Here is a 14,627-nt window from a genome sequence, read left to right as displayed (position 1 = left end):
AGCTCCAATTTGATGAAATAAGCCAAAATTTGATTTTCAACTTCAAAAATTGTTTTAAAAAATTGTCAAGACCAGCGTTATTCAAATTTTTTCTGAAATTTGAAAATAAAGTCTAAAAAAGTTCCGAGTACCTCCATATTTCCACACTAAAAAAAAAGTTTTACTTTCAGCCTCTTTTTGAGGCTGAATTTATGATGTAAACGGAGTCAGCCCCGTTAAACAAGGACAGACTTATGTGAAATACATGGGCTGAATTTAAGGTGTAAACGGAGTCAGACTTTTTTTTTCCTGTGTCGGAAAAAGCTCTTATTTATTGAAAAAAAAACTTCAAATTGATGAAAAGAGCCCAAATTTGATATTTTTACTAATAACACAGGACCACAAAATTTTTTTAAAGAAAGTATTGACCGGACTATATTTTTTATATGTTTTTTGGGTCACTGAATTCAAATCCGAACTCAGTTTTCTGCCATCACGTCAAGTTTCTTCACAAATTAATAAAATTCGAAAAAACTGACTGTAAACAAGATTTAAATAAAATTAAGCAGAAGATTCTATTAAAAAAACAACTTTAAAACACTGAAAAAATATTATTTAATGTTAAACAATCAAAGAAACTCGTAAATATTCAAAATTTAAGATGGCGGATCCAATATGGCGTCAATTTTTTTTAAATTCACCCAATTCGCCTGAATCTTGTTACTCGGGGGTTTTTGAAGTTGCTAAATACGAATTTCACCTTAGTTTTCAAAAATTCAAAATGGCGGATCCAATATGGCTGACCAATTTTTAAAAAAATTATAGAATTTACCTGAAACGTTATACTCGGAGGTTTTTTGGGTCGCTGAATACGAATTTCACCTTAGTTTTCAAAAATTCAAAATCTGATAAATTTTTAAATAATTTGTTAGCCATATTGGATCCGCCATTTTGGATTTTTTAAAACTAAGGTGAAATTCGTATTCAGGGACCCCTAAAACCCCCAAGTAACAAGTTTCGAATAAATCTGATAAATTTTTTAAAAATACGTCAGCCAATATTGGATCCGCCATTTTGAATTTTGAAAAACTAAGGTGAAATTCGCATTCAGGGACCCTAAGAATCCCCGAGTAACAAATTTCAAGTAAATCTGATACATTTTTTAAAAATTCGACAGCCATATTTGATCCGCCATTTTGAAAAAACTTGACGTGATGGCGCAAAACTGAGTTCGAATTCGAATTCAGCGACCCAAAAGACATATAAAAAACATGGTCCGGTCAATACTTTCTTTTAAAAAAATTTTGTGGTCCTGTGTAATCGTTTACATCGATGTTTTCAAATTTTTTAAATTTAAAATTAAAAAATTTTTAAACCTAGGTCAGGAAATGTATTTCCTAATAGTCTAAAAACTCATCATGATCCTACATTGAAGATAAACTTTTTGAAAATAATCTTTTTTGTAAATGAAAAAATATTCTTTCTTTAAAATTTCTTTTTTTTTTTTTTATTTCACAAATCTAATCTTTCTCTGAAGAACTATAAAATTTATATATCTTTTGTGAGATAAATTTTTGAACCGAAATAAAATTTTATGAATCAATGATATTTTTTGTTGTAATCTTTTTAAATTATTGTTTCCTTGGAGAGTAAACATAGTTCAAATACACGTGTTCTTCTCTGTATATGTATATATATATATCATCGAACCATATATATACAGTCATATCAGTTTATATTTCGTTAAATAATGTATCAGTTTTTCAAATGCATTTAATATATTGTATGTCTGTACATATTCCTTTAAAAATTTACATATATTTAATTTTCTATATCAACGTCTACTGATTATATCAACATTAGATATATAGTGGTGGCAGGTATTTTCTTCTATATTATTTGAGTCCTTGCAGTAAATTGTCTAGTCGATCGCAGCAATATCGCGAGCGGTACATACACTCTATACACGAAAATTAAAGCGCAGACGCGACCTTTATGGATTTTCCCCTGGATTGCAACTCATAAGAGGAGGGGTTCTGATATGAACTTGCTCTGAGGAAGAATCATTTGGATAAGGTGTATCACAAGGGAAACGAATCGGCGAGTGAAAAAAGAAAAATTATTTTTTATTTGTCCAGGTCGCAAATAAATTCATCTTCATTTTATTTCAAAAAATTGCAAAAAATAAATTTGCAAAGAAAAAAAAATTTTCTTGGTTACAACCCTTGGCTGTATTGTCCTGGAGACTAAATAGGGACACAATAAACATGAGTCCTTATAGTGTATGTAATCGGATTTTGTCGCGTGACTTGGTGCGTGTGGTGTGAAAACGTGCGGCAGTCATTGGGCGTTGGGCCATCGATAGTCTGCTTAATACATGGCGCTACTACTACATCTGTCAATTTAAAAGTCTCGCGGCAATATTGCATATATAGTAAGTCAAAAACAACTATTGTTTCCCTCACAACCAAAAAATTTCTTCTTTTGTTTTCTACTTTCAGTTTAAATTAATAAAAAAAAAATTTCCCCTCAAAAAAATTAATTATTTATCCATTGAATAATTTATTTTAAACAAATAGTTTTTGTAACGGTTTTTTAAAAATAAATTAAAGATAGTTTGTTTATTTCAATCACAGTCATTAATTAAAAAATATTGACCCCGTATTGACGATTAATGATCCTTGGATCATTATGGGTCAATATTTTTTTTTAATTTACAAAAGAATAGCCCAAGGTATAAAACAATTAAAGGGCACTACATGATAATAAAAATTGGTAGAATACATTAGTAATACAGCGTAGAAAGTACAGTGAAAAATATTAAAAATAATTTTCAAATTTTTTTTTTTTTTTTTTTTTTTTTTTTTTTAATTTGCAATAGAATAGCCCACGGTGAAAACAATAAAAGGACACTACATGATAATAAAAATTGGTAGAATATATAAATAATACAGCGTAGAAAGTACAGTAAAAAATATTAAAAATAATTTTCAAATTTTTTTTTTTTTTTTTTTTTTTTTTTAAATTTGCAATAGAATAGCCCACGGTGAAAACAATAAAAGGACACTACATGATAATAAAAATTGGTAGAATATATAAATAATACAGCGTAGAAAGTTGGGTAAAAAACATTAAAAATAATTTTCAAATAGTTATTTAAAAATAGTTTTAAAATAGTTTATATAAAAAATAATTTAAAAATAGTTTACTAAAAATAATTTTATAAAATAATTTATTTGGAAATAATTTGAAAAGAATTTAAAAATAATTTTACAATAATATTTAAAAAAATATTTTTAAAAAAATATTTTTTTAAATAAGAAAATAAAAGTTGAAAAGTTTATGTAATAAAGGAATGATAATATTTTGGAAAAGTTTTTTTTTCCATGACTTCAAGAATACACGAGGCTAAAATTTCAACAAATAATAATTATTATTACAACTGAATGTTTCAGTTATCTTTTGACTGTATAACTTGAAAGTTGTAAAAATATATCGATTAAAAGAGCATTAAAAAATATTTTCAGACAAGTCCATTAAATATCGTTTTTGTTGACGCGCAATTTTAATCGTGTGCGAGGTGAATATTACCAAAAAAAAAAAATAATTTCAATATTTATAAATTATCGTAATTATTTTGTCCATTAAATAATCATACAACATTTATTAGTTTTAAAATTTTCATGTAAGTTTTGCATTATTTTTCCTACACTTGAAAATAATACTTTAAATTAATAAATAAAATAAAAAAAATTTTTAATTTACTTATTTATTAATCGTGTCTTGTAATAAGAATTGTAAATTAAAATATTAAATTAAATTAGATTTTTAAAAAATAAAATATAAAATTCTATCTTGAAATTTGAATTTAAGAGAAAAGATTTTGTTTTTAGTTTTATTGTTAACGAAATAAAACTGTAACATCGATTTTTATCTATTTGGCAATTTGCCTAATGCAGTTCACTCATTAAGGTTAGAGACATATCACGCGAGAAAATGCTGTTTCATTTATAATTGAAATCTGTAAATCAAAGAGCTAGGATTTAAAGGATTCCTTAGAGAGAAGGTAGAAAAAATTTTAAATATACAAAGATTTGAATAAAAAAATACAGAAAATTTTTTTTTCTAAATGAATTATTAATTAAAATCAGTTAACAATAACAAATATTAATAATAATAAAATTTATTATATTTCTATTATAATTTGTATTATTGATAATAAAATAATATTATATTTTTATTATAATTTTTTATTATAATTTTATTATAATTATAATTTTTTTTAATAATAATAATAATGATGATAATAATAAAAAGAAAATTGCACATTTCCGTTACTGAAAATAGGAAATAATTTTCTCTATAAAAAATCATAATTATTTTATTTATGAATCGCGCATTTAAAAATTAAATTCGTCACTTGATATCTTCTACAATAATATACGGTTTTGAATGACTAAAAAAGAGGTTTTAAAACTCATAATAACTCGTTTAAACTCAGTTACATTTATTTACGTAACACTTATGAACGAAAATTTTGACATATTTATTTAGATTATGACGATAAAAAGATAACCAAAGTTGTAACTAGACTTCTTTCAATTAAACACTATATGTGAAAATATTGTTGTCTACGTATACGACTCTAATGATGTTTTTTTAATGTTTAATATTTTTTTGAACAAATATTTGACAAAAAAGAAAAATTTTTCAAAATATTAAAAGAATTATTTTAGAAATTATTTTTAAACTTACTTTCACCTTGATTTTTATTATTTACTGATTTATTATTTCAATTTAATATAATCTTTTTTTAATAAATTACTTTTTTCGATTTATAAACATATAATTATTATTTATTATATTACTATTATTATTATTATTACTTTTATTATTCTTATTATTATTATTATTATTATTATTATTTACTATTATTATTTACTATTATTAGTTACTATTATTATTATTATTATTATTATTATTATTATTATTATTATTATTATTATTATTATTATTATTATTATTATTATTATTATTATTTAGTTACTTTATTTATTTATTATATAAGTCTGTTTAAAAAGTATATTTAATTTTTATGAAGAAACAGTTAAGAGTATATTATAAAGTATCTGTCAAATATTTGATATAATAATTGATAAGACATAATTTGTAATTTATGAATATAGCCATAATAGTGAATGTTGAATCATTAAAATTTTGCTCTGAAAGAAAATTAATTAAAAATTACAATTTTAGAATGTTAACTTAACTTCCGGTATTTAATCTTGATCGAGGCTTTCACCTACACCTGTAGATGCTTATCAGTCTGACAGTCTCGCAGAATTGGAATAATCAACATTTGTAAAATTATATTTAGTTTTGATTTTTAATGTTCCAAGTTTTTCGCATTATGTGAAAATTATTAACAACAATGTTTTATAGCCTGTGAAAATTATTTCAATTCATAAATTTAATTTCTCTACATCAATATATTTGTTATAATTTTAAGAGTTAAAATAAACTTGAGTATTGGAAGGTTGGCAATAAATTTTCATAATTTATTTATTTATTTATTTATTTATTTATTTAAGAATAACAAAGTTCCTAGGGCTAATAAGCCCTTCAAGGAACAGATACATCAAAATTAAATTTGGTTACTTATTCAAGTTAAATGTTTACAATAATTATAAGAACAATACTGAGAAGCATAATGCAAAAATAAGATAACAATATTAAAAAAATTATATATAAAGAATGTAACAACATAATAAAGTATTTAGTTAAGAAAAAAACTCTGCAACAAGTAAAAACATCAAGGATTACTGAATTTTTTATATGCCACCTATAGGTGAAATATGAGAATTTTTCTTTTCATAAATAATAAATGTTTCTTTAAAAATTTCAGATAAATCGAATGTAGCGAAGGATGATGATAGATACACAAGGCTAAAAAAAGCTTTGCCAAGTTGCAAGGCGGTATGGGTCTGCCACGATTCTCATTAAAAAGATGTTTTCTATACGTTTTTTGCTTGACGGGAATGTTTGTAGTGATTATGAATGTGCGACAAAAGGAAATATGGCACAGTACACGTGCAGATGCAGGACAACTGCAGGCAATGCGAGTAGTAGATGGTCCTCAAGTAAGAAATTTGATTTATTTCTATTTTTATACAATTTAATTTAACTTTAGTTTGTTAACTTTTTTTTCTCAACTAATGTATTAATTAATAAGATTTTTTTAATTTAGAAACAAAAAATTGAAGGAGCTGAAACTGGCACTTAATTTTAGAAATGAAATTTTAAATTTAAATATCTTTTTAATATCACGATCAAATGGAAAAATTGCCTACTGGTGATAACTAATTGGTTGTTATAGATTTTTAAAAAAATATTTAACATCAAAATTGTGCTGATAAATTCGTATTTTAGGTTCATTAGTTTTCTGTTCTTAATATTTGATTCTTTTTTAAGGTAATGAATACAACGGTTGTGCAGAATGCAATAGAGGCTATTGTAGATATTACAGACCCATCCAACAGACCCTGGTATATGAAAGGTGGAAAAAGAAGACCGCAACCTGCTTTAAAAAATCGACAAAGTGGAAGAAGATTGGCGCGTCTTTGGCCCGATGAAGATGCCAAAGATGACAGAATAACAAATCAGGTAAATTAAAAAATAATAAAATTATTTTTATACTTACCATACAATACAGCATCTTGGATGATAATCGTGCAATAAAATTCGATTGTGTAAATTACAAATTCTTTTTAAAGCTGTATAAACAGTACTACAACTTACCATACAGCATCTTGGATGATAATCTTGAAATAAAAGTCGATTGTGTAAATTACAAATTCTTTTTAAATCTGTATTTAGACAACTTACCATGCAGCATCTCGGATCATAATCTTAGAGTAAAATTCGATTGTGTAAATTACAAATTCTTTTTAAATCTGTATAAACTTGAGTACTAGAACTTAGCATACTGCTTCTCGAACAGCTTTACCCATCAAGAGAATTAATGTCGATTCTGAAAATTAATATTTATTTTTAATTCACAACATTCGTGAGAATTAGACTTCTTTACCTTCAAAAGAGCCTTGAGACGAATATTAAATAATCTGAAGTTAGAGATTTTTTCTTCTAAAGGGTTTTACTAATTGGGGCATATTGTCACGTAGGCAAGATCCAAGGTATTAATTAAAAACACCTCTTGAATCAAAGTTGCTATCTCTTTTGCCATCTTTTAACAATACTAGTCCCTTCTAGTCTCTTTGTTCCTGCAAGCTGTCTTGATCTTAGCATATACATTTCCGTCATTGTTCAATTATTATTTAACGAAGTGTTAGATTTTAGTAAAGATGAAAATAGTTTAAAATCAATTATTTCTTTGTGACTTTTGATATAAATTTTTCATTACTGATAATCTTGAACTTGTTTCAGCTAATGTTTGTACCTCCGGATTACAATAGAACCTCTGATCTACCGTACAAAAAGATATTGATTCCTCATGGTATGAGTGACGCAAAAGTGGGACATGATATTTTTACACAACATGGTTGCCCTGTTAATACATGTACAATAATTCGTGATAATCATGCTGATGCTGATTTGATTTTATTTAAGGACTATGTTACCCATGTGGGTCGAAGACGTCTTCATCAGGTATGACGAACCTTTTGGAATTAACAACATAGGAGTAATAGAAGCGTTAATTAATTATTACAATTGAAACTTTACTGCAGATTTTTAAAAATGGGGTATTTAGAAATTTTTTGTCTTTGAAGATGTCTGCTAAAAAGAAAACAAAGTCATCTTTAATTTAAAAAGCTTAATACAAAATGATTTTTTTTCAATGTTTTATTAATAGATAATAAAAATGAACTGACAAAATTTTTTCACTTTCACGAATAGTATGAATTGGCGATAAAGTTTACTGAATGCAAATGAGAATGATAATTCATGTCTTATCATAAAAATTCAAAGTCTCTTTATGTAAAAAGATTTGATGCTTTCAACCCGCATACTCTTGATCTACTTCGAATATTATATTCAAGTTTAAGTAGACAATTTTTTGATTAGAAAATAATTGTAACAGATTCTATGGAATTTGTCAATGTATGGGTTAAGGTCACTTATTGATTAAAATAACTGACCTCGTGATATTGAAACACGAGCTTTCTGCATAGAAAAAAGAAAAAAAAAATTCTGTAGACGAGAAAAATAAATTAAATAATTCCAGAGAAAAAAGGTTAAATAAATATAAATGCAAGAGTAGAAATAATTATTATATAAGAAGAAAGATAAATGGGAATCTGAATAAAATTTGATTTTCAGATATGGTTGTTGTACTTTTTGGAATGTCCGTATCATACACAAACTATTAAGAGTGTTCAAGTGAATTGGACTGCAACTTATCGTCGAGACAGTGACATTGTAGCACCATATGAAAGGTGGCAGTACTTTGATTCCAGTGTCACCCAGATTGATCAAAATTTCAATTATGCTGAAAATAAAACGAAAAAGGTGAGCTTTGGCTTTGAGTTGTAATAGAACTTTCTCAAAATTAATTAATTACTATGATTATGTTCCCTTTGTTCTCTAGATATGAGACGGTTTTTGTTTTTGACTCATAAATTTTAAATGGGTAAACGAAATTCTAAATAAAATATACCGTTCGAAAAGTAACTTGAATACGCAACTTTTATTCAAAGAAAGTATATTTTTCAGACAAACTCAAAAAAAAGTTATCATCAATTTTCCGAGCACATCGCTTTTGTCAATAAAAAGAATGTGTCCAGTTGTGAGACACTTATTAAAAATTGCTAAAATTTAAAAAGTTTGATATAAATAAATACTTTTTAATATTGCGTGTTAAAAAAATCGACTGTCTCACAACTGGACACTTTCCTACTGACTACCACCATACATTTTTGAATTCTGAACACAATTGGGTAAATTACTAACAAATTTTTAAATCTAAACAAATAGGTAGGTGCGGATTAGAACATGCTCTCTTGCATCTTCTATTCTGAATAATATTCGATTGTGTAAATTACAAATACATTTTTAAATTAAAATTAACTTGAGAATTAGTTCTTATTATCTTGCTTCTCCCACTCTAAACAATAATATACGATTGTGTAAATTACTAATAAAAATACAAATGTTAATAAAGTTAATAAAAAGAGTTTATATCTTACCATCCAGCATCTTCTTTATGGAATAATATTCGATTGTGAAAATTACAAATCATTTTTTAAATCTGTATAAACTTAAGTATACTACCCTCTGGGCACGGAAACGTCTTTGTTCTAGAAACGTTCCTAAAACGTTTTTAGAATGTTTCATGTCCGAAACGTAGCCATCTTGTATCTCCCTTTTGGAATAGTTTTTGTATATATTAGAAACAAAAATACTCAATAGCATCAAAGTTTATTCTTTCATGTAAATATATATGTATTCTCTATTCAGAATTTAGGTCAATGAATGTGGGCCATCATCTTTGAAAGTCAATACTGCAAAAGTCACTTGATTTGAAATTATGTCACTCGCTCGATTCCTGAAATAAGATTTTTGATCTAATGAATATAAAACTTGTTTTTATTTTCCTCAAAATAAAATGAAATACAATTACTGTTATCTTTTTACTTAAATTAAACATACTTGAAATATATTTATATACTTTACGTGTCACTAGACGTTTTACAACTATTATTTACCTAATCATAATTTGCAATATAATTTACAATATAATTTACAATATAATTTACAATATAATTTACTAAAAAAAATTTGATAATTCCAACAATATTTATGTATTTCATTCAATGAATTCTAGGTTGCCTGGTTTGTGTCAAATTGTCATCCACGTAATCAAAGAATGAATTATGCCAAAGAATTATCCAAACACATTCAAGTCGATATTTATGGTGCTTGTGGTAACTTGCGTTGTCCACGTTCGCAATCTCAAGCTTGCTTCGACATGTTGGATGCCGATTACAAATTCTACCTCGCATTTGAAAACTCTAATTGCCGAGATTACATTACGGAGAAGTTTTTCGTTAATGGACTTGGGTAAGGGAAATAAAAAATACTTTAATAGTTATGATTTCATAAACAAAATGAAAGATATTAATATTTCTGATGATTGTATTCTATGGATTGTTTGCGGACATCGTCATTGTCTTGGGAACTTTTGCAAAACGAAATTATTTTTCCAACCATTATTTTTCTATAGATACGTTGATGATCACTTGCATACCAAAAGATTCCTACGGAATCGCTAAAGTGATTGACATTTTCAAATGATTTCAGTTTATGATGAAAGATTGCAATTTACTTTTGAAACACAAAATAATAATTCTATTAACTTCTTGAACGTTCTTAAGGCAGTAGTCTGCTTTAGAAGCCGAAAAAATATAAAAAAAAGTATAAAAAACCTACCTTTTCTGGACGTACTATTAATTACGAAACAAAACCAATTCCTAATTGGCAAAAAATTGTCATAGTCTAATTGTCGACTGGTACCTTGGAGAAAACAAAGAATTACAAAAATTACTTTTTTTTTAGACACAACGTTCTTCCAATAGTGATGGGAGCACATCCAAGGGACTATGCTAAAAGCGCACCATATCGATCCTACATTCATGTGGATGAATTCAAGTCACCTAAAGAGCTTGCTGAGTACCTTCATCGACTGGACAATGACGACGAGCTCTACAACTCGTACTTCAAGTGGAAAGGCACTGGAGAATTTATAAATACCTACTTTTGGTGTCGAGTGTGCGCCATGTTGCACGACACTCGTGCACCAAAATATTACAAAGATTTAAATGAATGGTGGCGCGGTGATAATGTATGTGTCGTAAATTCTTGGCGAGAGAACGACACATCGGAAAATGATCTCAAACATGGTTAAAAACTCAAAATTAATCAGTCAATGGTATTAACAATTCAATTAATATTTTGAAAACATCCTGAAAATTTTGCAAAGTTCATTAATTACATGAATACGATAAAATTTATTAATTTTTTCTTATCACCTAAGGTTAATAGTTCTATAATGAAAAACAAGAAATATTTGAAATGTTTTTCACGATCTTTGCTTTTAGATTCTTGCTAAGTCAATTTTATATACACCCAATAACATATATGCTTTCCTTCCGGTTTGGACAACTTTTTTTTTTATTGGGTGTAAAATATTTATAGCGAAAAATAGAATTAAATTTTTTTTTGCTCTACACTTAGATTGTTAAATAATTGAATTTAAAATATGTGACGCTCCTCGGAGATAAGTCCCTTTGTTTGTGGAGCGCCAAATAACAGTATTTTTATTAAATATAAGTTTTTTAAAATAATATTAATGAATTTAAAAATAATTTATGAAGGAAACTTTGAATGTAAGACGCTCCGGAGGAAGGTACCTAAAAAAAATCCAGACTATGATTGTAATTGTAAGAATGAAAAAGGGGATCTTTAAGTCATTACATCTAAAAACAGAATTTAGTTTTGCGTAATAAAAAAATATTAACTTAAAAGTAAGATGAACGAAATCTTAAAATAATTAACTTCTTAGGTACCCTTCCACGAAGGGTCTTCATCATATTCATAAAATTTTAAATGTCCACACATTTTAATTTTTTTTTTTATACGTCAAAGAAAGAAATTTTATATTTTAACCTTCAGAGGGCTAGGGTGGCTACTATAGTGCCCACCATTTATTTTTACGAATCTTTTTATCGAATTGACTTTTTTATTTATAACTTCTTTTTCAATAAAAAAAACTATTATTTGTGCAAATTTACCGGCCCTCTAAAGATTAAAAAAATGTCCCCCTAAAAAATCCTCTATTCATGTAATATACGAACTTTGCAAAAAATTTTCTACAATTATTTGAAACTTGAATGAAAAATCATTTATAATAAAAATCCTTGCGAACATACTGTTAACTAGTTTGTATAATTGTAAGCACACGTAAGAAAAAAAAACTTCCACCAAAATAAGAAAACAAAAAAAGAAATGTAAAAGTTTTTTGGAAGTCACTTGTGCACAAGTGAATAAAACTGAAATTGAAAGCTCTCATTTTAGTAGGTAGTTCAATTTGCACAAGAGGTCTCTCACGAATCTGCCAGTTTTTTACGTACTGATTAAAAATTTTTTAAAAAAAATTGTGCTAATAAGTAGTTTAATGCTTATAATGACGTTTACAGGTGTATTTTACTGAATTTTGTAGTATAAGTAAATGTCGAAAGAGTTATTTGTATAAATGATGAGAAAAAAAAAGAATAACACGAAAAGAGTACAATTTTATGTTGTGTACTAAAAAAAAAGAATTTTTCAAGATATTTCTCTTTACAAAACAAAACAAAAAATAAAATAGGATATAGGGTTCGATTTATTTACCTCATATCTTTACAAGATTTTTGTAAAAAAAAAGCCATCCTTTTTATCTAGAAATTAATAAATATGCTCTGTGAATCTGAATTTAAAAAAAACGATTGTTAAGACACGACTGACATTCGTAACGAAATGTATGACTAGTGTATTAATTATTTTTTAATTCACATTTTGTTATAGATTTTCAAAATATTTATTTAATTTATTGCAATTAATTTATTATTATTGTTTCTCTTTTAGAATTATTTTTTTGTTACCAATAAACAATTAATATTTTTATTTTCTTTTAAATGTTACCATTAATTTTAAAATCTTTAGTAGATTAGTAGATAAAAATAAATCGGTGACTGACTATTATTAATTAATCTTTTTTGATTAATTGATAGAATAGGGAGTATTAAATTAGTGTGCAATGTTGAATATTTCGAGAGTAGCAGGGAATCATTTTTTCTTCTATATTTATATTTAATTTTCAAAGAGAATAATTTAGGCCAAATTGACTCGATTTGTAAATTGTTCAATTTTTTTAAAATGATAAACACGCTCAATTTTTTTATTATTTTTAATTAAACAGAAATCATTTGGAAATTATTATTTAATTTTGTAAATGTACATATAATAGTTTAGCTTCGTCTTGTGATATTAATTGAGTGATAATTTATATTTGTTAAAAAAAATACCTTCGGTTTAATGTATAATTCAACGAAATGTAAATTTTTTTTTGTTGCTTGGGATAATTTTTATAATTAATTTTTTAATATTGTGTAAAATATTTTAATGTTGTCACGATAGAATGTCAAAAATGTATGATAGAGAAGACTGTAAAATAAATTTTTAGCAGTATTGTAAACTATTCTTGTATATTGTAAAACAATTGACAATTTCGAGTCGAGAAAAAAATCTGTATTTTAAATTTATTTTTCGCTGTATTCAATAATGTTTTAAAAACGTTAGTATTGGAATCAATTTTTAATTCTATAATACAATGAAAAAAATTTGTTTATTGTTCCCTGGTATAGTGCTAAAAATGCAATAAACTTTTTTTTTGCAATTAATCGCATATTGTAAGAAGCTGGGATGTACAATATTTCTAAGTTTACTAGAGATGTGCCAATGGATTAATGATAAGTTTAGCTTTGTATTGGTTTATTGTTTCTAAAAGCTAATCTAAATCATAAATCCAAAATGGTTCTCTGTGCATGAATGAATATTAAGCTAATTTTTCATAATCGACTGAGAAAAAACTGTTAATTTAAAATTCAACGTAGGAAATTAATTACTGTGCACATGAAAGTGTGATTATTAGTTTTAATAATGAGGGGTGCCAGTTTAAATATTGTTATGCTTAGTTAATGTCAAATTTTCATTCTGAAATATAAAAAAAAATTCACTTTTTTTTCATTCTTATTTTTTACATTTCAATTATTGTTTGTTTAAATCTACGTAATTTACATTTTTTAATTTCACTTCTGGTAAATAATTTACTTTTCTGTTGTGAATTTCTGAAAATGAATGAAAATTTTCAAACTTATGTGAAATTTGTTGAATTTATTGTATGCAAGAAAATAAAGGTTAATTGATTATAAAATTATTCTTGAAAATTTAATTGTCTTACCTTTCCGTTAGTCGAACTCTAGTGCTTCAGAATGAGAAGCTTCTATTTTCCATCCTCCAGGATAAATAAAATTCGATTGTGTAAATTACAAAAATCTTTTTTTTTTGAGAAAACTTTAATGTTAGGGCATTACATCTTTCTTCCATGGGGGGTAAGAAGCAACTGAGCCTTTCGTTACATTCTTTGAACTTGTGGTCTAGTCATCGTCAACTCTGCATTTTGAAGGATCAGCTACCTGACATGAAGATTTCCAGGAAAGTCAAAATAGAAATCACGTTATGTGCTTCAAATCGTAATTGTCGAATCTTTTGGGCTCCTATTGTTATATTGAGAATAATATATGTAGAATGATTTTTGTACGTTCTTCATTTCTAGAGTATTTTCTTTTCTTTGATTTAAGTTTCCTCTCTTGAATGCTAAACCTCTTTCTTCTTTGCTCTTCCGGAGCTGGAGTTCGGAACTTAATCTCATAAATTAATTTTCTTTATCCGATCGCCATGGTTTTCATTTCAAAATAGAAATCGGCTAATCAGTTTTTTATGAGCCAGAAAAATGTCACATTACATTACCACTATAATAATTGCAATAGATTTTTAATTTTTTCTTACTACTTTAAATCAAGAAGTCCTATCCA

At 26.2% G+C, this 14,627-nt stretch overlaps 1 protein-coding gene across 6 annotated transcripts; it reads left to right on the top strand.

Moving 5' to 3' along the window:
- Nucleotides 1-1,735: 1,735 nt before the first annotated feature.
- LOC122506464 (glycoprotein 3-alpha-L-fucosyltransferase A) lies at nt 1,736-13,952 on the top strand. 6 transcript variants are annotated; one of them, XM_043618663.1, is made up of 7 exons: nt 1,736-1,859; nt 5,885-6,119; nt 6,451-6,642; nt 7,423-7,644; nt 8,317-8,505; nt 9,821-10,056; nt 10,552-13,952. In XM_043618663.1, exons 2-7 carry the CDS (start codon nt 5,958-5,960, stop codon nt 10,898-10,900), a joined length of 1,350 nt encoding a protein of 449 aa, XP_043474598.1. In that variant the 5' UTR covers nt 1,736-1,859; nt 5,885-5,957; the 3' UTR covers nt 10,901-13,952. The 6 variants fall into 6 exon arrangements, with proteins under 6 accessions (XP_043474598.1, XP_043474600.1, XP_043474596.1 ...); XM_043618665.1 differs by having other exon boundaries at nt 1,756-1,855; XM_043618661.1 differs by lacking the exon at nt 1,736-1,859 and adding an exon at nt 1,881-2,413.
- Nucleotides 13,953-14,627: the final 675 nt, after the last annotated feature.

Source organism: Leptopilina heterotoma, unplaced genomic scaffold (genome assembly GCF_015476425.1).
Source record: "Leptopilina heterotoma isolate Lh14 unplaced genomic scaffold, ASM1547642v1 Lhet_42, whole genome shotgun sequence".
Classification (NCBI taxonomy): domain Eukaryota; kingdom Metazoa; phylum Arthropoda; class Insecta; order Hymenoptera; family Figitidae; genus Leptopilina; species Leptopilina heterotoma.
Note: the sequence above shows the minus strand (reverse complement) of the source record. Positions and strands in the feature narration are given on the sequence as shown.